The following is a 23,888-nucleotide window of genomic DNA, read 5'->3' as shown; positions in this document are numbered from 1 at the left end:
CGTCAGTTCTGACAAGACTTTCCACGCCAGAAGCACAGAGCCATGCAAGACACTGACCACTAGTGCACTATACTAGGACCCTGAAAGGGATGTCCTATCCCTAGAAGTCAGTTCGCAGAACGGGGAGGATGGGGCTGTAAGGTATCTTTAACTAATGTATGTCTCTTACAGAGAAAGCAGACATCCTCAACCAGGCGTAGCGCCTCAAGGCTACCGATGTGGAAACCGTTCTGCCCAGAGAGTCGGCAGTATCCAGCCCACACTGAATGGTGAGCTTAGCTGTGTCTCAAACCTCTGCTACTGCGTGAGCGAGAACGGCCCAGGCCTCCTCCGGGCACTGTGGCAGCACTTACTCTACCGTATCCCATACCATATGGGAATAGCGGCACAAGAGACATGCGATGTTCACCAACTGCAGTTACTAAGCTGGCGGAACAAAACATCTTCTTCCCAAGGTGGTCCAGTTTCTTGGATTCCCTATCTGGGGGTGCGGAGGAGATAGCGCCCTTAGAAGATGAGGCTTGAACCACCAAGCTTTCTGGGGTAGGGTCTGAGGAGAGAACGTGGGTCGCCCGGGGCCAGGCGGTGGCTACAGGCAATCATCTTATCCACAGGAGTCCCTGTAGTGGGCTTGGAACAAGTGCCTCGAAGTGAGGGCTTCATTAAAATGCAGCAGCGGCTCCGAAGAGGCAGCTGCCGGTTGAAGTACCTCTGTCAGGAGGTTAGTCCTGACTGCCACCGTAGGAAGTTCCAGCCCCAATGCCTGAGCGCAATCCGCAACACCACTATGTACATTGCTCCCTTATCTGTTGCCACGGTGTGGTGGGGGGGTTAGAGAGCATGCCGAGGTCTGCGGAGGTATCCAAACCACTGGCATCACCCAGTTCATCTTGCCAGTCTGGCTCCTCAGCTGGTCAGATCAAGGGTCTCCAGATCCCTCCCAGTCCTCCTCACCCGGCTGCCATTCAGGGTGATAGGGAACGCCAGGAATGAACAGCAGTACAAAAGTCGGGCGACGTCGGTCCGGCTCCGTATCCAAGTCAGAGTGAGGCTGGGGTCGACATCGGTTGGGGGCACAACCGGCATAGTCACTGGAATCGGGGCCGAGAAAGGTACCGGGAAGCCACCGGCATCGGTGGCCCAGTGCCCCTGGCCGAGTACGCTGGGCCTTAAGGAGCGCCGGCAGAGTTGGGCTGCCCAAAGATGCTGTGAAGCGCTGCGCAGAAAGCTCAAAGCTGGGCAGGGGACAGTCCGGCTCTGGAAAAGGGAGGGAAGCGCAGAGCCGTCCCAGAAGCGGGCCCCGAAGACGGAGTTTAAGAGACACGACGTTCTCGGTCTTGCGTCACGTTGGCCAAGGGACGGGGAGGAGGAGAATGACGACGATGCGTCTTCGCCTTCTTATTATGCTTTGACCTACCCGAGGAGTGCGAAAACTTCAATGGCAAGTGGATACCTTGCTCCCGACCCAGACCTCGAACGACAGAGTAGACTGCTGGGCTTCCAAGAGCTTTCGGGACCGCTCTCGCATTCGGATTCATGGCCCGGCAGTCGGAGCACGACTTTCAGGTTGTGGTCACGCTCCAGGCACCAAAGGCACACGAGGTGTGGATCCATGACAGACATTAACTTTTGACAAGGGTCACAAGGCTTGAAGCTGGTCTGACGTAGGACATCCCTCATGCTACCAAGAGTCGAAGACTCAAAAAAGACTGACAAAAGTCGAAAAACTTTTAGTCAAAAAATGACTATGGTGCAAGCTCTCTCCGAATCTGCGCTGGCTGGCGCGGAAAAAAAAGGAGCCGATTTCAGCATGCAGGGCGGCTTCTAAGTAGACACCGCAACGTCATCCCGGCGACCACGACACCGGAGTCGACCGACGCTAACTACCGACGCACAGGGGTACTGCTACAGAAAAAATTCTCTGGATCCAGTCTGACGCCTGGGGGTAATTCTAAGGTAAGAAATCTATAACTAGTGATTTCTTTCAGCTCACATATGGTAAATTAGCACAGCAAAATATAACACACACATGTATCAAAGGCCTGCATGTCGCATTAACTTGACATCTGTACAACATGACACTACATGATATATGAAGCAACTTCTACTTATTTTCCAAACTAGGCCTAGAAGTTTTGTACATGAGAGTGAATGGAGGAAAGAAATTCAAGGGCAATGTCAGAACATACCTTTTCACTGACTAACCCATTCAACAGACAGACTGTTCATTGAGATGTCACGATAGAATGAATTTTTAAAAAGCCAAGTATAAACACATAATATCCATACTATCAGGTATCTAAAAATAAGCCTGAAGGCCATATGGGCCTAAGAACAGGCATGTTATTTACGTTTCTATATTGACAGTGACTGTATATTATTTTGCAATTCATTACAACATGCTTAGCAAACTATCATCCCACTCTTACAGCATAAAGTGATTGACTCAGTGCACAGCCCTTGAAGGATGAATCAAAAAAGGTAAATGACAACTTCAAACTCCTCAGTTGAGGGTGAAATAGGTGGGATGGAAGAGAAAGACAGGCTTCAGCTGGCTTATAAACATTATATAGAATGACAGACTTCCGGAAATGGTGGCATATATAGGGTGGGTTAACATTGATAATTCCGTGAAACAAGCATAAGCAGAACATGGAAAAGGGGTGAGAGATAGTATGATGTACCTAAAAATGTAATGTACTGCTCCAAGAATCCATAAGGATATGGTGATACAGAAGAATGTATTGTCAATTATTTAATGGCTATCCAGTCTACGATGAACACACTCTGGACAAATGTAAGCTGGTCACAATGAAGTGAAGGCAGAAATGAATGCAATGCAAGAAATGCACGATGAGTTCTGGACATGACTGTCAACAACTCTTGAGTCCTGAGGCAACTATGAATGCATTTACCTTGAGGATGAATGAACTAGAGAAACAGCAAGGGGATTTGAAAGATTTTGTTTGGGTGGAAAAAGAAAGAAATGAGCTCTTCGCTTTGATTGATTACTTCTGAGAAATCATGCAAGGTTTCGAATACATAACATGATGTCTCAATCTTAAATTGTTTGGATTTACAGAAGGTAGCATCATGGTATGCTTTATAGCCACTTTTCTTGGAAGCCTATCAAAGGTCTGAAAGACTTTAGGAAATTTAGATGTGAAAGCCAAATGGCTCATTAGATCCTGAATTTGCAACAATTTGAAGCAAGTGGCACTCCTCCCAGACAACTTTTTCAAAAATTCTGATCTCGATCAAATCCTGCTTCCCAGATCCAAGCACAGGAAAGAAACCTACACTATTACAGAGGGATATTGAAGGATTGCGATAAAGATTAAATACTTTGCATTTGTACTTTGCAAGCACAAATGCGGCAACAGAGGATCACTTGAGAACTATTAAAAGATTTATTTAACAGGTTCCTATAGCAGAGTCACACTTGAGATTTGACTTTTCCTGAGAGAGGGAAGTGCTCGTGGGGTGCTTTGAATGGAAGTTAAGGAATTCCAGAGGTTACTTACAGCAACAATGGCTGAACTTTTGAGAGCAAGAGAAGTTTTGAATATTTGTTTCCTCATCTCTAGAATTCCTTTACTTCTGAAAACCTGCTGGGCATCGGAGATAGTAATAGCTAATAATTCTGCCAATATACAGGCTGGTCGCTAATACCACTGGTTCAGTTGTTAATCAAGCACGAAACTAGAAACACAAAGTCTCTGAGAATTTCACCCCAATACAGTATTTACGTGACAAGGCAACTGGTGACACTAATGGAAGAATCTTTGTGCAAAGGTACGATTTTCTTTTTTAATTAAGAATACTGTACTTTGCTGAAATTACACTTTGTTGTAACAGCACATAGCTATCAATTACTTACCATAATGCAATTAGATATACTTTAGGGATAGTCTTCACTAGTGCGATCATTACTAGACGAGGGTAATACCTTGGCCGACTACATATTTATTTAGAATTGTGTATGCAAATACGAATGCACAGCACTAGAGCAGTATAACCTTTAATACATTGGACACTTGTTTTAAAATAGTATTATGAAGTCAATTAAGACAATGCCATGAATGCACCTTGGCACCCTCTCTTTCTAGCTAATGTAAACTGTGTCTTGGTTTATATGCCAACACTGCGAGAGATTGGCAAGTATAGCATCTGGATCCTTTGGCGGCATCTAGGTGCTGCACCAGTGCTCCATCAGAAACTTGGGAGCTGTGGTTTGTCCCCTCAGGTATTGATAAGAGATTGACGTGCCTCTAAAAGAGAAAAATAATTAAACTAATCATGTGTGGCAAGTAGCTCGGCCCATCACAGATGCAGTTAATTCCAGTTGTCAGAGGGTCACTCACAAGTCACACCGCAGGGACACATAAATGCTTCACCAGGCCAGACCCACCCACAGAATACCTACAGCGTGGGTTAGGTGGAGCAGGGAGCTTCAAGCAAAGCGTGGTGGTTCGTGAAGCTGAGGGCTCTACAGTGGTGGCCAGCTGTCCATACTGATGAGCCATCACTTAGATTCAGTTGTGATCCGAGTTGGTAGATCAGACTAACAGTGATGAAAAGTGGTTCATACTTTTAACGAGACCTGGCCTTCTAGTTAACAGCACTATGTATTCTCAGATTTGTAATACAGTGTCTTTCAAGAAACACGTTTACTACTATTTTCCAGTAAATCCAGATTTTACAGCTATACAGTGTGGTAGCTGACGTTCTATTCAACTTTAAAAAAAAAAACACTATTCTTTGAGGAACTTTTTGGAGACAACAATCTTTAAAGGCGACTTTCTCCATCTCAGAAATGCTATAGAGGACATTTACAAAATGTATGTCTGACAGCACAATGTCTGTAAATTTCCTAACTTCACCGGTGTTCCTATATCAGTGACTCAGCTATTCGTGTCTGCATAGCATTCAAGAACATGGCTCTGTTGTGTACAGTGGCAATATAAATGCTATGCATTAAAACGTTTGGTGTTTTGCTGCCTCTGGTTACTTGTGTGCAACAATCTATGTTATACAGCACAATCACTGTAATTGCCCAGTGGGCATCAACTGAAACCACACCAAAAAAAACGAATACAAAAATCTTCACTTGCTTTGGGTGGGCAGGGGCGGTGAGTCGGGAGAAGATGCAACCCATGCCGGTTCTGTCAATGAATCTATACTATATGCTTGTTCTACTATCGCGCCACCCTGAGGCCGCAGTGAAGTAACACCACACCACAAACTGATGTCACGTATTGGCCGATTTACTAGCCCAACCGGTCAATACTTGTGTATGGACATCCTATTTCTAACACTAAGTCTTTAATCTGCCAGCAAGTAATGGCGTAAACCGCAAAAATAAAGCTCCTAAAGTAATGTCACATCACAAGGCACCCACTGTCAAGAGAAAATACTGACAAAAACGGGGCAGTTGGTGATATCGTTTAGTGCATACAAATACGGAAAACATAGCTGCAGATTACGTGGCGGTTGGTAGAATTAGAAAGCACCCAAATTCACAGATAAAGCTACAGGTTAACCTGGAAGCAGCTGATAAGCTAGCATAGGGCACCAAAAGTCCGCGAGACAAATGGACAATATATGCAGCCAGCGTACACAAAAACAGTATCAGACACCCAAACAAAAGAGATAAGGGACCTGCGAGGCTTATGAAAGGTGTTGACCCCTACTAAAAACCCTGATCCAGGAGGGCCGGCGTTTGGAATTTCGGGCTAGTTTGGGACTGGGGGAGTGGTAAGAATTACGAAGCCGAAAACCTGGACCTGACGGTAGGTGGGGGGGGTGTTAATGTTGTTAACTGGTGGTTTTGGTGTTCGAGTTGTAGTAAAGTGAATTGGTCTACAAAGGAGGCGGGGCAAGGCTGGTAATAAAAGCGCTACTTCCACTAGGAAGTAGATATTCAAACAAGGAGAATCTTTCCTTCAATACTTTATTGCAAGTTCTGAACCGGTCCACATGGGGCCCAGTAAGAAAGGCCTCGGACTGCTTACCTTGCTGTGACGACTCTAAACATTAGGAATAGAAATACCCTCAACAACGTTGCCCTCCTCTTCAGGGCACTCCTGCTGCTGTCAGCCTGCATCCCAGCTCGTACAGCCCGGGCAGCACCACGTGACCAGAGATCCGGCTTCAGTCAGGTGACCCGATGCTAGACAGAGAGAAAGGACTGCGGATGTGCCCGCTGTGGGAAACGGCAGTACTGGTGTCCCAACGAGGCTGACTCATTTCACAGAATGCCCCTTGGACTGGCCCACGTCCAGGCCGAGGGCTTTAGTGTAGGACACCCCAGGGAGCAGAGCCGGGCTGGTGTATGATAAAGGGGGAGAGTGGGGCACAGGCTCCGCGAGTAAGGAATGGAGCATTGTGTAAGGAAGGATCACTTGTAAGTTGGAAATTGCCTAAATAAACTGCTGCCTCAATTCTTCCCAGGGCTTTAAATGGAAAAAAATAAGTGCATGTACTCACCAAATTAATGTATGGACTAAGGGGTGGGGTTTGGGGGCGGAGCTATAGGCAGTGCTATGGGGGCACACTTTTAATTTAACTTCGATTTAATTGGTGTGAAGATGTGTATAATATTACTAAAGCATTTCTGGTTTATCTTGAGTGTTCCTTTCCCCTTATACGTAAAAAAAGGTACATTTGATATGAAAGTGGGCTTCTCATGCTGCAACAATTAAATCACATATGACTTGCACAACATATTTTCCTTAATAGTTTGGAAATCATTTAACTACGGTTAACCCTCTTGTCTCATTGCCACCTACCAGACATCATCCAGCCCCCCCCCCCCAGATGGCATAGCTTTGCCTCAAAGCTCCTTACTTGCTCTAAAGTATGATTCTCTCTTTCTGGAGGTGGGCAAGCTGCTGAAAGCTTGAGCAAGGATGTCTGGCTGTGGCTCAGACCCAGGTTCTCTTGCACCAGCAAGCCCAAAATGAACTGAACTTTGATGTTGCATCTTCCTGCCACCCAACCTCGAATCTGTATTGCGAACTGTAAGAAATTGGCTCTATATATACTACACCAAAATGAGGTATAGTGTAGATAGAGTCCAAGTGTCCACAGAGGTAGGCAGTGGTTAAAGATAGATAGAACCTTACTTTCTTTTTGTGGTAGAGTAGTTGAGCTGTAAGGCAGTATCAGAGGACAGTGTTAAGCATTTGGTGTACACACTCAATCAGCAAATGAATTCACGCACTCAAGAACTGAACTCTAGGCCAATTGTTTTTGTATAAAAATATATGTTAGACCTGGTACCATTGGCATGAGTCTCCCTTCCATTTTTCACTGATTGCTTTCTCTGTTTTTGATATGTTTTGCTGGTTTAGATGCTTTGGGCACTGTGCCACTGCTATTCAGTGCCACAGTGCACGTGCTCCCTATTGTAAATTTATGCATTGATTAGTGTCTCCATGATTGGATTATTTGATTTACCTCTCAGACGGGGCCTCCAGGAGACAGAGTGAGTCAGCACTAGGCTGAATAGACCTATCTGTATTGGGAGTGGTGGGAGGAGTAGCACCTGGGCCTGAATATGGCTGTGCCTGCCTTCCACAATGTTGGCTCCACCTCCTGTGGTGTGTCTGATGACCCTGGCTCTCACTGACAAAGGTGTGCACTGGCAGAGTGCACCCAGAACTGGTTTGGACTAGGTACAGGACCCTCTGCCTTCAGAGAAAAAAGAGAATAATAGTATAAATATAGGGGCCCAGACCCCAAGATTTTAGATAACTTCTGGGAAAACAAGACAAACCTTTGCCAAGGAGAAGAACCAAGGAAGCTGCAGGAGTTTGGACTGCCCCTCTGCCAGTGTGCCTGTAGGAAGGTACATCCTGACTATGGTTGCCCCCAACTTTTTGCCCTGTGTTTTAGCTGGTTTTGGACATAGTCGACCTGGGACCCTGCCAATCAGGACCCCAGGCCTACTGCTCTCTCTTTAAAATGGATCCCATGTACCCCAGGTACATTTCCAATTGGTACTGGGCCACCCTATCAGACCCTGTAACTCAGGGCATGGGTGTACCCAGGGCTGCCAGGGGCTGCAGCATGTATTATGCCACCCCTGGCTGGCCTCCTAAATTTGACACAACTGGCTGCATGACAGCTGGGGCAAAGTCGTGTAATCACCCTTTGCTGTAGGTGTAGTATACCTATACCTAACCCTAAAATGGACACACAGATTCCTATCAGTCACTCCTATGGCAGGCCTTGACAATCCTGAAGGCAGAGTGCTTGGAATCGTGTGAGATGGTGCTCTGGCATGAGCTGAGCCTGTCTGCAGCTTGCGGAATCAAGTCCTAATAGCTGTTTCATGATATCGCATACCATATACTCTTAAGTGCATTATAATCCTCGCGGTTAAATGCTATCTTTGGTATTGCTTTATCAAAACATGTCGAGTAAGGTGTCATACGAATTGGAATACTAACCCCTCGCCAATTCTGGCGACGGGGTTAGCATTCCACCCTTCTAGAGGGACACGACATGTATGTAACTGTGAACCCCGGTTAAAGTTAACTGAAGCCTCAGCTCCACAAAATGGATGCTGCCACCACAGACACGAGTCTGACCCCCTGCAGCTGGGAGTCCTTCCAGCGAGGGGAGCCTGGACAAAGGGTTTCCTGTCAGGGGCGGTGCTAGCACCGTCCCAGACATGGTTTTGTGTATCCTGGGTAGGCAGGGCTTTACAGGAAGGTGACTGCTGAGTGGCACCCCGGTGCTCACTACGCATAGGCCGGTCTGAACCAGTTCCAGGGGCACACCAGCCCCTGGCCTGGGGAAGTCCGGCATGGCTGAGGGGTGTAACCACCCCCCACCTAGTCCCACCCATAGGCAGGACCTAGTCACCGGGTCAGCCCCCTTTTTTAGTATAAAGATGGGAGCGGGCCCCCTGTTAAAATTAGATCATCTTTGGAATCAAGATACCACTTTCTTCGAAAGGACTTCACGATTTCTTCTTCAAGATTCTCCCTTGTGGCTAAGGAGTAGTCACCCTGCACCCGCAGGCACCATCCTAAAGAACACTGCGGTCTGCTGCAAGTCCTTCATCACGAAACCGACGACCCAGCTCGACGAGACCCGGCTTCCCTGGCACCTCTGACCTCTACTCACCTCTACAGCCAAGCTGAGAACCGTGAGTGCGACGAGACCTCAAGGGACCGACGATCGCCAAGACTGCACGACATCTTTACTGCAAGCCCACCGTGTCCTCCACTGGTGAGTGCTTTGGGGTCCGAGAAGCCCCGACCCTGCGCAGCTCCAGCACCCAAGATCAGCCCCCCTGCATCTCCACGATCTGCGTGGGGCCCTTCTGCTGTTTGCTGTGCACCGCGTTGTTTGGCTACTAGCCGGCTGGCTTGTGGCCTTCTGAACGACGCCCAACGACTTCACGACTGCTGGTCTGGTTGCTCCAGGCTGGCCCTTGCTTCCTTCTTCAAGAGAGGCACCCCGGACCCTCCTGGTCCACTCCAGACGCCATTTTAGGTCCACCGCGTGGGCTTGAATTTGCCAAGGCTTTGTTGCCCAATCCTGGGTCCAGCGACGCCGACAGCTTCTATCTTCGTGGGACAGCTCGATCCTCCATCCTGGTCGCCGACAACGCCTCCTGGTCCGTGAGATCTTCGAGTCAAGCGTCACCCACTCACCTTGTCGAGGTGGCTACCATCCGGTGCCCTCCTGGTGCCCACTGACTACTGGCTAGTAGTCTCGAACTTGGTCCCCTCTGCTTTCAGGTGTCATCTATCTTCGAGATCCAGGCTTGGATCCAACTGAACTTTCTTCACTGGTCACCGGCCAGCATCTTTTCTTCCGGCTCCTGGTCCGTCTACGAGGATTCCCGACGTCTTTTCAGACCTATGCAGCTGCAGCCCCTGGGCTAGGTAACTTCGGCATTTCGGTGCCCCAGCATAGCCTCACTATCCAAGGGTCAGAATCTACTTTCGTTTTCTCCCTACCAGGTCGGGTTCGCCCGAGAACACTAACTTTCTATTTCCTAGCTACCATAGACTTTTGTCCCGCATCTCGCGTGAGAGTGCACACACTGCACCCGAGTCCCCTAGGCCTCCTAGAAGTAATCTAACGATTCCCTAGTCAAGTCCTAGCGATTCCAAAAGCTATTAGTACTGTACTTACCTGCTAGGAATTTCGCATTCCACTTTCAGAGTATATGGTTTTCCGTGCCCCTCGGGCATTTGTATATACTGTGCTAACTTAAGTATTTTTGTAAGAGTTTTGGTTTGTGCTTAGTACCCTGTCCTCATAAAGAGTACAGGGCTGTTGTGATCTTTAAATAAATAACTGTTTATTTTCATAACACTTGTGTGGTGTCCTTTCACTTGGTATTCAAGGGGTATATGTGTGGTAAACAGCTGGCTTAACACGCCCTCTCGAGTCTTTAGCCTTAGACTGCTCGTATCCACGCTACTAGGATAGCTGGTCTATAAGGTTGACTTACAACCAATCATCAATAAGGGTTGCTGGACTGATACATAGTGTTCACTAGAATAGTGAGCACTGCATATCAGGCCACCTTCTCACATTGGTGAGCAGCGGTTGGGATTTGAGCTTGCTGTTGTTTTATCACACGTATCCTAAGAATATCTTGTTGAAAGATCACATAAGTACTGTTAGGTACATATAACTAAAGCTTAGAATACTCTGAGTTCTACTGAACCAGCTGTTGTAGCTCCTCAAGGCTTAGCACACCTTGGCTGCAACTCTAGCAAGGGACCAGTAGGTAACACATAGTGTAGGTAGGTGCATCACTTACACCACACTAGAAGCAGTATGTCGGTCACAGGAGGAAACACTGAGTCTCCCCTTGTGTCAGTTGACCCTCCACAGGTCATCCCTTCAAAATATACTGCTCTTAGCTTCCATGAGATGAGACAAGTGTGTACTCTCAGGAAACTAAAACAGGGGTCTAACCCCACCACTTCCTTTCTGATTGGTCTCTTAGAGGCTTATGATACCAGTAGGGCTGGTAACCCAGACCCTTCTAATCCAGAAGGAAGTATGCCCTCCTTACAGGGTCCCTTTGATATCCATCCCCTCCATGAGGCAGATGATGCTGAGGAGGAGGATGAGTTGTCTGGGGATGAGGCAGATAAGGGACAGCTAGAAGTCAGTAGACTAAGCAGGTCCAACTTAAGCAGACATGAGCTTGGTACTGGGGGACTCCTGGGCCCACTCTCAGGTCAGCTTAACATTGGGAATGGACGAGTTAGGTCTCTATCAAGAGGCTCTAGCAGATCCTTTCGAACCAATGGCTCTCTCAACTCTTCTCACAGAGGAATGTCTTCCCCTAAGAGGAGAGTGTATGAAGCTGAAGAAAGGGCAGTCAAACTGAGGATTGAAAGGGAAGAACTTGCCCTGGCCAAAGAGAGACTTGCCCTTGCTAGAGAGCAAGAATTATGTGGGCTAGTTCCCACTGGTGGCAGCAATAAACCTAGCAATAGGGAAAGGAGTTTTGATAAAAAGCACCTGAATAAGATAGTGCCCCCCTTTAGGGAAGGGGATGACATCCACAAATGGATTACTGCTTTGGAGAGAGCCTGCACTGTGCAGGGTGTTCCCCAAAGTCAGTGGGCAGCTATCTTGTGGCTCTCCTTTGATGGTAAAGGTAGAGATAAGCTCCTACCCACAAGGGTGGAGGATGCTAACAATTACCAAGTCTTGAAGAATGTACTGGTTGATGGGTTTGGTTTAACCACTGAACAATACAGGATGCTGTTCAGAGACACCCAGAAAACTCAGTCTCAAGATTGGACTGACTTTGTTGATTGTGCCACTAAGGCTTTTGAAGGCTGGCTACTGGGTAGTAAGGTTACTGATTTTAAAGGATTGTATAATCTAATTATGAGGGAGCAAATCTTAAATAATTGTCAGAACCAGCTACTACATCAGCACCTGGTAGACTCTGAGTTGACCTCTCCACAGGAATTGGGTAAGAGGGCAGACAAATGGGTCAGAACCAGGGTTAGGCCTAAAAACCAGGGTGGTGACCAGAAAAAGGAATCAACCAAGCCTCAAGAGAAGGGTGGGGATAAATCCACAGAGAAGACTTCCCAAGGGCCCCAAAACTCCAACAAGGGTGGTGGGTCCCAGAACACTCCTTCAGAGCAAAAGAAACCTTATTGTCATACCTGTAAACAGGTGGGCCATTACAAAAGTGATGCCAGTTGCCCTAAAAATGGCAATAAGGGAAATGTACCCCCAGGTAATACTCCTAAACCTCCTGTTACCACTAGTGGTAATCCCCCAGGTGGTGGGAGTGCCCCCAAGAATGTGGTGGGCATTACTTTGGGCAATCAGGAGGACTATGGCTTAGCCAGGTTCCCTGACCACACTCTTGTCTGTGAGACTGGCATGGGGTTTGCCAACTTCACTACTGGACCCCACATTTTGGGCAAGTATAGACAAGAAGTTTTAGTGAATGGTCAGAAAGTTGAGGCATTCAGAGACACAGGGGCCAGCCTCACCATGGTGAGTGACCATCTGGTCCCCTCTGCTCAACTGACCCCTGGTTTTACTTATCAGGTGACAGACATTCATGGAATGAAGAGAAGGCATCCCATGGCAGTAGTCGAGCTCAGCTGGGGTAATGTCACAGGGCCCATGAGAGTGGCAGTGACAGATAACCTACCTGTAGATTGCTTACTGGGGAATGACCTGGAACTCTCAGCATGGGCTGAGGTGGAACAAGAAACTCATTCCAGAATGATAGGCCTATCCAGACAGGTTAGTGGGGCAGTAATAGCTACAGCCCCAGTCCAAGCACCAGTCCTCCCTGAAAAGGTTGGAAGGGCAGTGGTAGCCACTGCCCAGGCTCAGACAGACTTTCCAGAACAGGATAGGAGGGCTGTGACAGTCACAGCCCAAACACAAACTGAGTGCCCTCCTGAAAAGGTTGGCAAGGTTGAAATGGTCTCAGCCTCTACTCAGACAGATAGTGAGGTTGTGAAGCCTGAAACAATGGATCACTCCACTCAAACAGAGAGCATTGAGGAGGAAGGAGAGTCTTCCCCCTCCCAGACACTAGGTGAGAGCCAGCCTCCTCAGGGAACTGACTCTACCTCTGTTGAAGGAACTGCCCCAGAGGTAGTCAGGCCTAGCCTGGCAGAGCCCCTGATGGCAGTGGACCCTTCCCAGGTGGGACCCAGTCTGGAGCAGGTAACCTGCACCTCTCTACCCTGCCTCAGTCAGCCCAGGGCTGCAGAGACCAGGGAGGCCAGTGGTGGACCCCAAAGGGCCCCCTGTCCAAAAGAACCCCTTAATCGGCAGATTAGGATCACTGAAGCTGGTAAACCTAGCCAAGTGAAAATAGGTCAGACTCCTGAGGGATCCCCCTTAAAAGTAGTTAGGGAACTCCCACAGCTGGACACTGTTGGGCACAGCCAAACATGGGGCCTAAAAACCCCAGACCTGACCTGTCCCTCCAGTAAGCCAAACAGAGGGACTCAGCCTCCAGCTTTAGGTAGCCAGAGGCTGACCCTGAGAGCTCAGTGCATCTCAGCTAAAGAAAGAAAGGCACACATGATGAATGGTGATTGGAGGAAGTTGAGCCCAAAGGTAGAGGAGCCTCACTTCAGCACTCCATCCCAGCATCAGCCTTCTTCTTTCCCAAGACACACCAGAGACAGAGATTCCCTATGGTGGAGACCCTCAGATACCCTTAGGGTGAGGGGTTGCCTAGTGGACCATGACACAGGGGGAAACCAAGCCAGAGCTGGTACTTCCTTATATGGCCACTTAGGTAATAGAGGCTTACCTGGACAAGGATAGCCTTATCTCCTTTCGTTTGGGGGGGGGGTTGTGTAGGAAGGTACATCCTGACTATGGTTGCCCCCAACTTTTTGCCCTGTGTTTTAGCTGGTTTTGGACATAGTCGACCTGGGACCCTGCCAATCAGGACCCCAGGCCTACTGCTCTCTCTTTAAAATGGATCCCATGTACCCCAGGTACATTTCCAATTGGTACTGGGCCACCCTATCAGACCCTGTAACTCAGGGCATGGGTGTACCCAGGGCTGCCAGGGGCTGCAGCATGTATTATGCCACCCCTGGCTGGCCTCCTAAATTTGACACAACTGGCTGCATGACAGCTGGGGCAAAGTCGTGTAATCACCCTTTGCTGTAGGTGTAGTATACCTATACCTAACCCTAAAATGGACACACAGATTCCTATCAGTCACTCCTATGGCAGGCCTTGACAATCCTGAAGGCAGAGTGCTTGGAATCGTGTGAGATGGTGCTCTGGCATGAGCTGAGCCTGTCTGCAGCTTGCGGAATCAAGTCCTAATAGCTGTTTCATGATATCGCATACCATATACTCTTAAGTGCATTATAATCCTCGCGGTTAAATGCTATCTTTGGTATTGCTTTATCAAAACATGTCGAGTAAGGTGTCATACGAATTGGAATACTAACCCCTCGCCAATTCTGGCGACGGGGTTAGCATTCCACCCTTCTAGAGGGACACGACATGTATGTAACTGTGAACCCCGGTTAAAGTTAACTGAAGCCTCAGCTCCACAAAATGGATGCTGCCACCACAGACACGAGTCTGACCCCCTGCAGCTGGGAGTCCTTCCAGCGAGGGGAGCCTGGACAAAGGGTTTCCTGTCAGGGGCGGTGCTAGCACCGTCCCAGACATGGTTTTGTGTATCCTGGGTAGGCAGGGCTTTACAGGAAGGTGACTGCTGAGTGGCACCCCGGTGCTCACTACGCATAGGCCGGTCTGAACCAGTTCCAGGGGCACACCAGCCCCTGGCCTGGGGAAGTCCGGCATGGCTGAGGGGTGTAACCACCCCCCACCTAGTCCCACCCATAGGCAGGACCTAGTCACCGGGTCAGCCCCCTTTTTTAGTATAAAGATGGGAGCGGGCCCCCTGTTAAAATTAGATCATCTTTGGAATCAAGATACCACTTTCTTCGAAAGGACTTCACGATTTCTTCTTCAAGATTCTCCCTTGTGGCTAAGGAGTAGTCACCCTGCACCCGCAGGCACCATCCTAAAGAACACTGCGGTCTGCTGCAAGTCCTTCATCACGAAACCGACGACCCAGCTCGACGAGACCCGGCTTCCCTGGCACCTCTGACCTCTACTCACCTCTACAGCCAAGCTGAGAACCGTGAGTGCGACGAGACCTCAAGGGACCGACGATCGCCAAGACTGCACGACATCTTTACTGCAAGCCCACCGTGTCCTCCACTGGTGAGTGCTTTGGGGTCCGAGAAGCCCCGACCCTGCGCAGCTCCAGCACCCAAGATCAGCCCCCCTGCATCTCCACGATCTGCGTGGGGCCCTTCTGCTGTTTGCTGTGCACCGCGTTGTTTGGCTACTAGCCGGCTGGCTTGTGGCCTTCTGAACGACGCCCAACGACTTCACGACTGCTGGTCTGGTTGCTCCAGGCTGGCCCTTGCTTCCTTCTTCAAGAGAGGCACCCCGGACCCTCCTGGTCCACTCCAGACGCCATTTTAGGTCCACCGCGTGGGCTTGAATTTGCCAAGGCTTTGTTGCCCAATCCTGGGTCCAGCGACGCCGACAGCTTCTATCTTCGTGGGACAGCTCGATCCTCCATCCTGGTCGCCGACAACGCCTCCTGGTCCGTGAGATCTTCGAGTCAAGCGTCACCCACTCACCTTGTCGAGGTGGCTACCATCCGGTGCCCTCCTGGTGCCCACTGACTACTGGCTAGTAGTCTCGAACTTGGTCCCCTCTGCTTTCAGGTGTCATCTATCTTCGAGATCCAGGCTTGGATCCAACTGAACTTTCTTCACTGGTCACCGGCCAGCATCTTTTCTTCCGGCTCCTGGTCCGTCTACGAGGATTCCCGACGTCTTTTCAGACCTATGCAGCTGCAGCCCCTGGGCTAGGTAACTTCGGCATTTCGGTGCCCCAGCATAGCCTCACTATCCAAGGGTCAGAATCTACTTTCGTTTTCTCCCTACCAGGTCGGGTTCGCCCGAGAACACTAACTTTCTATTTCCTAGCTACCATAGACTTTTGTCCCGCATCTCGCGTGAGAGTGCACACACTGCACCCGAGTCCCCTAGGCCTCCTAGAAGTAATCTAACGATTCCCTAGTCAAGTCCTAGCGATTCCAAAAGCTATTAGTACTGTACTTACCTGCTAGGAATTTCGCATTCCACTTTCAGAGTATATGGTTTTCCGTGCCCCTCGGGCATTTGTATATACTGTGCTAACTTAAGTATTTTTGTAAGAGTTTTGGTTTGTGCTTAGTACCCTGTCCTCATAAAGAGTACAGGGCTGTTGTGATCTTTAAATAAATAACTGTTTATTTTCATAACACTTGTGTGGTGTCCTTTCACTTGGTATTCAAGGGGTATATGTGTGGTAAACAGCTGGCTTAACACGCCCTCTCGAGTCTTTAGCCTTAGACTGCTCGTATCCACGCTACTAGGATAGCTGGTCTATAAGGTTGACTTACAACCAATCATCAATAAGGGTTGCTGGACTGATACATAGTGTTCACTAGAATAGTGAGCACTGCATATCAGGCCACCTTCTCACAGTGCCGTTTTGCTGTTTTGGCCTGCAGTGGTTTCTTTATTGCCAAGGAAAGGAGAAGGAACTTTTAAGGAACTTTCATCACCTTGCAGAATATTTCTCCAAAGGCTTGAACTTGTGCTTGCCTCCTGCTGAAGTCTCAGGGCTACAAGACCTCACCACCAGCTCCCCTCTGAATTTCCTTGCTGGGAATTCTGTTTGCAGAAGCCTGCGTGTCGCTGGGAGTTGGAAGCCGACTCAATGAGAAGAAGCATGTCGCTGTCACAGCTGTCGCCGTTGCATCACTGGAGAAGCGTGTCGCGGGGCCAGTTGCGGCTCAAAGTTGTCGAATCGCCGCTCGGCTGTCGGGCGTTCACGCATCGTCTTCACGTCGTCGCATCGCATCAAGGACACCATCTTATCGCATTGCACCGGATTGTCGCATTGCATCGAGGCGCCATCTTGCCGCATCGTAACTGGAAACCAGTACGTGAATCAATGCATCACCTCCTCTCCGGTAAGGAACAAGACGCATCCCCTACTCTGTGCAAGCATTGAGGAGCGCCGCACCGCCTCCCCCGAAGCAAGGAACTAACGGAACATCCTCCCTGCGAAACTTGTTTGTTTTGCGTTACGCATACAAGGTACTTTTGTGAGAAACGTGTCCCACTAATCATCAACTTGAACTAAGTTACTTCTACCATCTTTAATTCTATTTTGAGTACAGTATTGTGGATTTTTGTTGTTTGTGGTCTTGTGTTAAGTCTATTTAAATAATACTTATGTTTATACAACCTGTGCAGTGTCCATTTGTAGTGTTTTCATTGTGTTACTATATGTGTTCACAAATGCTTAACACACTGCCTCTTTGATAAGCCTGTCTGCTCGTGCCAAGCTACCAAGGGGCTGAGCAAGAGTTATCCAGGAGTGTAATCCCCTTACTCTGACTAGAAGCAAGGGTCTCTATTTGGACAAAGGTGCAAACCATTGCCAACTAGAGAACCCAGTTCGAACAATAAACTGTTGTTTATTTTTAGAACCAAGCAAGCCTGGCAAAGGTAAGCATTAAATATTTTTCAGTAATAAGTTACTGGATACAGAACAGTTTGAAAATGTAATAGAAATTGTACTTTGTTTGATTTACAGGGGAGCAGTTGTATGCAACTGTCAGGGGGTGCCTGTCGGCCAGGGGCCGGGTGAGTCCTTTAACACCTATTCCTTTCCGCCCGAGTGCAGGATGACCACGGTCCCTTTAATGCTGCTTGGACCTTCCCAGAGGAGGGAACTCCGACGCTGATGTCATCAGCCGTCTGCCTATCAGGAGCAAAGGAGGAGCTGATAGTGCGGTACCCGGAAGAAGATAGCGCGCCAGTGACTGCCGGAGCGGGAGTGGAGAAGGAGTCGTCCAGTGTGGTTACGGAAGCGTCCGGGACTAAGGAGACTGAGGATTCAAAAGCCGCGCAGCCCCAGGAGCCGAGGAAGCCAGGAGGCCAACGAGACTACGAGCCGCCCGCCACGCTTCAGGAGAAGTGTGGCTACACAAGGTACGGCCCCGAATAAGGGGACTCGTCCTTTCACGGGGAGGGAACGGGTAGGGTTGGTTGAGGGAGGTCACGGGACGGGTCTGCGTGTTTATTGACGGAGTCGCAAACCTCCCCCTTCGAGCACACATCGAAGCGCCTATGTTCCTATTGACGTGTTGTGGTGGCAGTCCCTGGTGATCCCCTCATTCCCCACCCCCCTTCTTCCAGACCTGGTACTCCGGTGTAAATAGTAACCCAGGGTCTTTTTTTTCTTTCTCTTCTTTTGAGTGCCTTTACGGACACCTGACGACCAAGGACCCTAAAAGGCCAGGACCATTGAAGACAGACATTCGCGAGCTACACTACCACCAGCCTTGCTATCCCAGGACAAAGTTGTGTTTTTGCTGTTATGATTTAAGTGCGGGACTACCTGCTATACTGAATAAAAAGAGCACCCCCTTTCGAAACCATACCGAGTGGTGGTACTTTATCGTCTCTGGTTCCCCCCTCCCCCCCCGTACCCTCCCTTGTTCCATTCATCACAGCAACACTTAGCAAATACAGGCTTTTTCAGTAAATTACAGGTAAGTTACTTTTTACGTTACTTTTCTAACTCAGTGATGGATACCTAGATTCAGCACTGGGACATTTCATGCGAGCATGTAAGTAAATACATTTGGCTTATTTGTGTGATTTTAAAAGAATATTTTCAGACTTCAAAACTTCACAGTTAGAAACTTTTTGGAGCAGTATGTTGAAATGAATAGGTTTTTCCAGTAACTTGCAGGTAAGTTACTTTTCACGTTACTTTTCTAACTCAGTGCTGGATACCTAGATTCAGCACTGGGACATTTCCTGCAAACAGGTAAGTAAACACGTTTTGGTTATTTGTGCAATTTTTAAAGAATATTTTTAGATTTCAAAACTCCACACTTAGAAACTTTTTGCAGATAAATGTCAATGTTATCCTACGGAGGGAAAACAGGTTAAAGGTTCACAGGTAAGTAAACACTGTGGGAGTTAAGGTGCTGGGGTTAGACTCAGGGGGTCCCCAAGGGTCAGTGATGCACTGTTGTTGCACCCTCAACGGTACTAAGGCGGCTGGGTGCAGAGTGTTGAGGCCCAATGTTATCCGAGGGAGGATAGAGGTTCTCCGGTTGGTGGCTGCTGGCAAGCAGGCCACGGGGTTGTGGGAGCAAAGCTCATAGAGTTTAGTTCAGGGCAAATAGGGCACCAAATTAGCACCAAAGGGGCACCCTCAGCGGCACTAGGGCGTCCGGGTGAAGGGTGCTGTTTTGAGGTCGGGTGCCCTGTTGTTTCCAATGGAAAATCTGTGGTACAAAGAAACACTGCATGCTCGGGGACGAGGATCTTCTGGGTGCGACCACCACTTTGAGGGGTACGTTGGGATGTCGTGGGTTGGTTAGGCACCGTTGGTTTGGGCACATAAGGCCGTGGGGCATCGGGTGCAGGGGTGCCTTGGGACATCGGAAAGTCTTACCCGCTCTGGTTGTGGTAGAGGGGATCCTCTGTTTTGAGGCTGCAGGCATCATCTGGAGGCCTGAGGCAGGTCAAGAGTCTCTGGATCTCGGGTCAGTATTGTCAGGGTGACCTCCTTGTCATGTTTTTCCGCTCGGCAGGGTTCGACGGGTTCAAAGTGGGCTGGATTCGCAGTGTCCGGCCGGAGCCAGAAGCTGCAGTTTGAACAAGTCCGGTGTTCACGGGAGATTCAGTCTTTGAAGTGAAGGTAGGCAGGTCCTCCGGGGTTTTTGAGGTTGCTGGCTACAGGACACACCGGGATTTCCAAGGAGCAGGTTTTAGGGGAGACATGCCTATCGGGCTCGGGCCAAGTCAGTGGGCATCTTCCTCTTGTTAGCTCTGCACAGCTTTTCGGTACATCTTTTTATCTTCTTTTCTTGCTGTTTCTGGATCTGAGGAAGCAAGGTTCAGGATGCCCCCTAAATACTAAATTTAGGAGCGTTATAGGTAGGTGAAGGGCAGGGAACAATGGGTCTCTTCCCTGGGGTGGGTACACCCCCTATTTTGGTACTCTCCAGTGGGAGGGGGGCAGGAGCCTGTCCCTGGTTGGCTGGGGCCCCCCCATCCTCGAGATGGCGAGGATTCGGGTTGTGCTTCACCTCGCCTCCCCTACCTGAGGAGTGGAGTTGGAAAAGATGGGCACACCTCTCTTCCTCGCTTGCTTTTCCCACTGGTTCTCGCGCCCAAAGTGGGAGGTAGAACCAGTGGGGAACAGTTGCTGAAAGCAGCAATTGGTCTGGAAAGGCTCACAAGGCGGCACGCCTTTGAAGCTTCTCCTTTGTGAACCTTGCCCATCCTGGGGGAGGAGGCTTGGCACACCTTCCCGGGATTGCAATGTTTCAGGCCCGAGAGCAGCTGGCTCTCGACCCGGGGGTACAGAAACGGGTCTGATGGTGGCAGCCTAAGCAGCCACTCAGTAAGGTCACTAGAAGTTGGTCGAATGTAAGGAGGCATCTCTAAGATGCCCTATGTTGTGCATTTTCCATTAAATCCCACACTGGCATCAGTGTGGGTTTAATGTGCTGAGAAGTTTGATACCAAACCTCCCAGTTTTCAATGTAGCCATTATGGAGGTGTGGAGTTCGTAATGACAAACTCCCAGCACCATTTACTCTTAATGGCAGCACTGCACTTACAGCGCCCAGGAATGGATTTGGGCACTCTATGGGTACAAGGCTCATGCACCTCGACCCTCACCACTGGCATAGGACAGCCAGCTAGAGGGGGACTGATGTATGCCAGGGCAGTGGTTTGTGGGCATGGCACACATGTCGACTCTTCACTTTGTTCTGCACTAAGACATGCAGCCTGCAAAGGCAGTGTGTGAGTGTCAGGGTATAGGGCGTCTATGGGTGGCACAGTAAGTGCTGGAGTTCTTAGAGGCCTTCTCTGGTCACAGTGCCCGGGGTACCAGTGGTACCATTGACCAGGGGCTGACACATGGCCAGAGATGCCAATTGGATTTTAGGCTTCAATGCAGTTTTTAGGGCAGGAAGATAGGCCCTGGGTACCTGGTTAGCAGGAGCCCGGGGCACACTCAGTCAAAGAACATTAGCAATTCAGCAAAAAGTGGGGGAATACCATGCAAGAAAGAGGGCACTTTCTCACACGAACATTAAAGACCAAATAGTGAACGTTATTGTAATACAGGGGGGGAAGAAAGATATAGCCTCCTAGAGGCTGAATCACACAAAGTGAAAGTAGGAATTCAGGGAACAATCCCGGCTTCCCCACTGACCAAACTGTGAGATCCTAGACAAATATATTATCTCACCATGGCTTCATTTTCTTTGTTCGCACATATGATAGATAGTATTTTCAAATGCACAAATTCCAGATGTGTGCTGTACAATCAAATCATGTGTTAGATTTAATACACTATAATGTTGCTTTATTCATGAAAAGAAAATGGGCCATACATAATGTACACTTAAAAATCACCTTGCTTCCTAGTTCACTAATGGCAATGTTGTAACCGTGGGAGCAAAAACTCCTCTCAATGCTGTGATTTAAGCTTATGCACCAAGGTGAAATGCTTGCATGGGGTAAAAAACAAACACACTTTTATTTCAGTGGGAATGTTTAAGGCTCCACTTCTGCACAGGCTTTTAAGCCCAAGCCAGACTTCATGGTTCGGCTTCATTTGTTGGTTCTCCCACCTCTACCCTTCCCAGAGACCCTGCATTTTACCCAAGAGAAAACAGCTTCTAAAAAACAAAATACAATTGTGCTGCAACTGCAGAGAAAGCAGATCTGCACTTGAGGGAGTGTGGCCTGGCACTTGCTACATGCAGTCCCTTTCATGTGCGCTTTATGGGCCGAGTGTGGTAATTCAAGGCTTGCAGCTATATATCTGGTGCTGGACCATGTAGACAACATGCACTCATGCAAGACACACCCACAGTGACATAGGAGCACTGGTGCGCGCAGATAGGACATTCAAAACGCGTTTTAGAAAATGTTCACGTTCGCTGACATCCACATTATTAACATTGACTTCTGTGTCACTGTCTCCACCTTCATCCTCAGTCTGGCTCCAAACAAGTGCTGCCCTGCTCACACACATACTGTGCTTTTGTTTTCAAGGAGCCTGTGTCGACCCAATGTCAATAAAGGCAGTGTGACTCCAGCCCCTCCCAAACTCTCAGCCAGCCCTGAATAAATGCATATGGGCCGGGCTGCTGCTCAATTAGCACCTCGAAAGGGTAAATTAGCACTCAATTTCAGAGTGCTTCAACAAAACGGGCCGACTCGCCAGCTCTGTAGCGCTTCTTTTTGTAAATGTCAAATTGCAGAGCTTGACTTGCTGCTCCATGAGTACCTGTGCTCAAACGCAGAACATTTTGAAGTGTCGGTACTAAGTACCGGCGAGTCCCGGCCCATTTAAAGCACTGATTTTTCCATAAAGAATAACTTGAGTGATCTGAGTTTGTGGAACCCGGTAGGGCGACCAAGTGTGGAATGCCTCCCCCACCCCACTGCACAGTCATTTCTAGCGGCAGACTGGGACCTTGTACCACTATAAATATGTCACTATTCCTTAATGCACCAATCAGGATTCAATTCTGACTCTCTGGTTACACACCGACACCTGCAGTGTTATCACTACCCAACTGAGCTTTCACAGAGTAAAAGAGTACATTTTTCACTGATTGGTTTAAGTTGCGTTTATTTTTAATTTAAGGTGTGTACATTTTATTTTATATGCAGGTACCTGAAGATGAAAAAACAACAAACTGCAAGATATTTTGTTCTTTTTAGCCACGTCTTTGACCCCCTTCTCCACACTTATGGACCCTGCCCCTTGGCACTCAGTATTACAGTTTCCACACTTTTTTATGCACCTCAACTGCTGCTTTCAGGCTGTCTTCATTTACAGGCACAAGAAGAAGCATTTTCAGTCCCCTGAGAATATAGCCACAGACCCCGCCTCAATCGGAAGGGGAGGTGGGGGGAGATCACGGAACTAGATGACGCAAGCATTGGCAAAGTCAACAGGTCTCGCCTTTATAATGCAATAGCCGAGCTATTAGCTTTACCAGTGCTTGTAAAGTATTGGTTAAAAAAGTAAAATATAAACATTTCAAAATACTCGAGGAAAAACAAAAACACATTTCTTAGGTGTTCTCAAAACAGTTCTTTGAATTCAATATTTGTAATTGTTTTAATGGTATAATTTATTTTTCTCAATACTTTTCACTCAGAAATCTTTAAACAGAATTTAAAAAGAATAAATAAGTGTTAGAAACTAGAGGGGAACGACTTCCAAGGCGTAATTTACTTTCCATAGGATTCAGCTATTTGGTCCTTTGTAGTAGCTCATGGAGCAGTTTTTAGGGGCACCATAGAATGACCTGACAGTGCCTGAAGGGCTGGTTGACTAGTCATTGTGCGGGCTGTTTTTGTGGATGTTTGTGGGCCTCTTTCATGGTCTGATGGGCCATTGTTTATTGTTGGTTTCTTTGATATTACCGCAAACATGGACGGGGAGCGTTCACAAAGCCTGCGTTGCGTGGCTGGACAGCGGCGGACCTGGAGAGTTTGGGCGACTTATTTGAGGATGGTGCACTGCTTCCTTTTGCGACACTAGCGGACAACACAGGCCTACCGACTGGGCAATTCCTGACACATGCGACACTTCTGCATACATTGACACGAGCCTGGGGAACTCTGATGGAGGAGCCCCCAACGCATCTGCTAATCCAATATCTGCATTTGATGGGGAACGGCTCTCACATAGTACATTGGCTTGCCCAGGCGCTACGCATGCACACACAGTTTTCGGCACAG

The 23,888-nt window shown here is 48.5% G+C and overlaps 1 protein-coding gene across 1 annotated transcript in view; it reads right to left on the bottom strand.

Annotated features, from left to right (window-relative positions):
• The window catches only part of NAGPA (N-acetylglucosamine-1-phosphodiester alpha-N-acetylglucosaminidase), a 152,526-nt gene extending 146,397 nt beyond the window's left edge, over nucleotides 1–6,129 (bottom strand). Inside the window, exon 1 of the mRNA XM_086958554.1 lies at nucleotides 6,015–6,129. Coding sequence (XP_086814680.1) covers nucleotides 6,015–6,106 — 92 coding nt within the window. The 5' untranslated portion in view covers nucleotides 6,107–6,129. The remainder of the gene's footprint in view (nucleotides 1–6,014) is intronic.
• Between the last annotated feature and the right edge of the window lie 17,759 nt (nucleotides 6,130–23,888).

Source organism: Lissotriton vulgaris, chromosome 2_1 (genome assembly GCF_964263255.1).
Source record: "Lissotriton vulgaris chromosome 2_1, aLisVul1.2, whole genome shotgun sequence".
NCBI classification, from domain to species: domain Eukaryota; kingdom Metazoa; phylum Chordata; class Amphibia; order Caudata; family Salamandridae; genus Lissotriton; species Lissotriton vulgaris.
The sequence above is the reverse complement of the archived record's forward strand: the minus strand, read 5'-3'. Positions and strand labels throughout refer to the sequence as shown.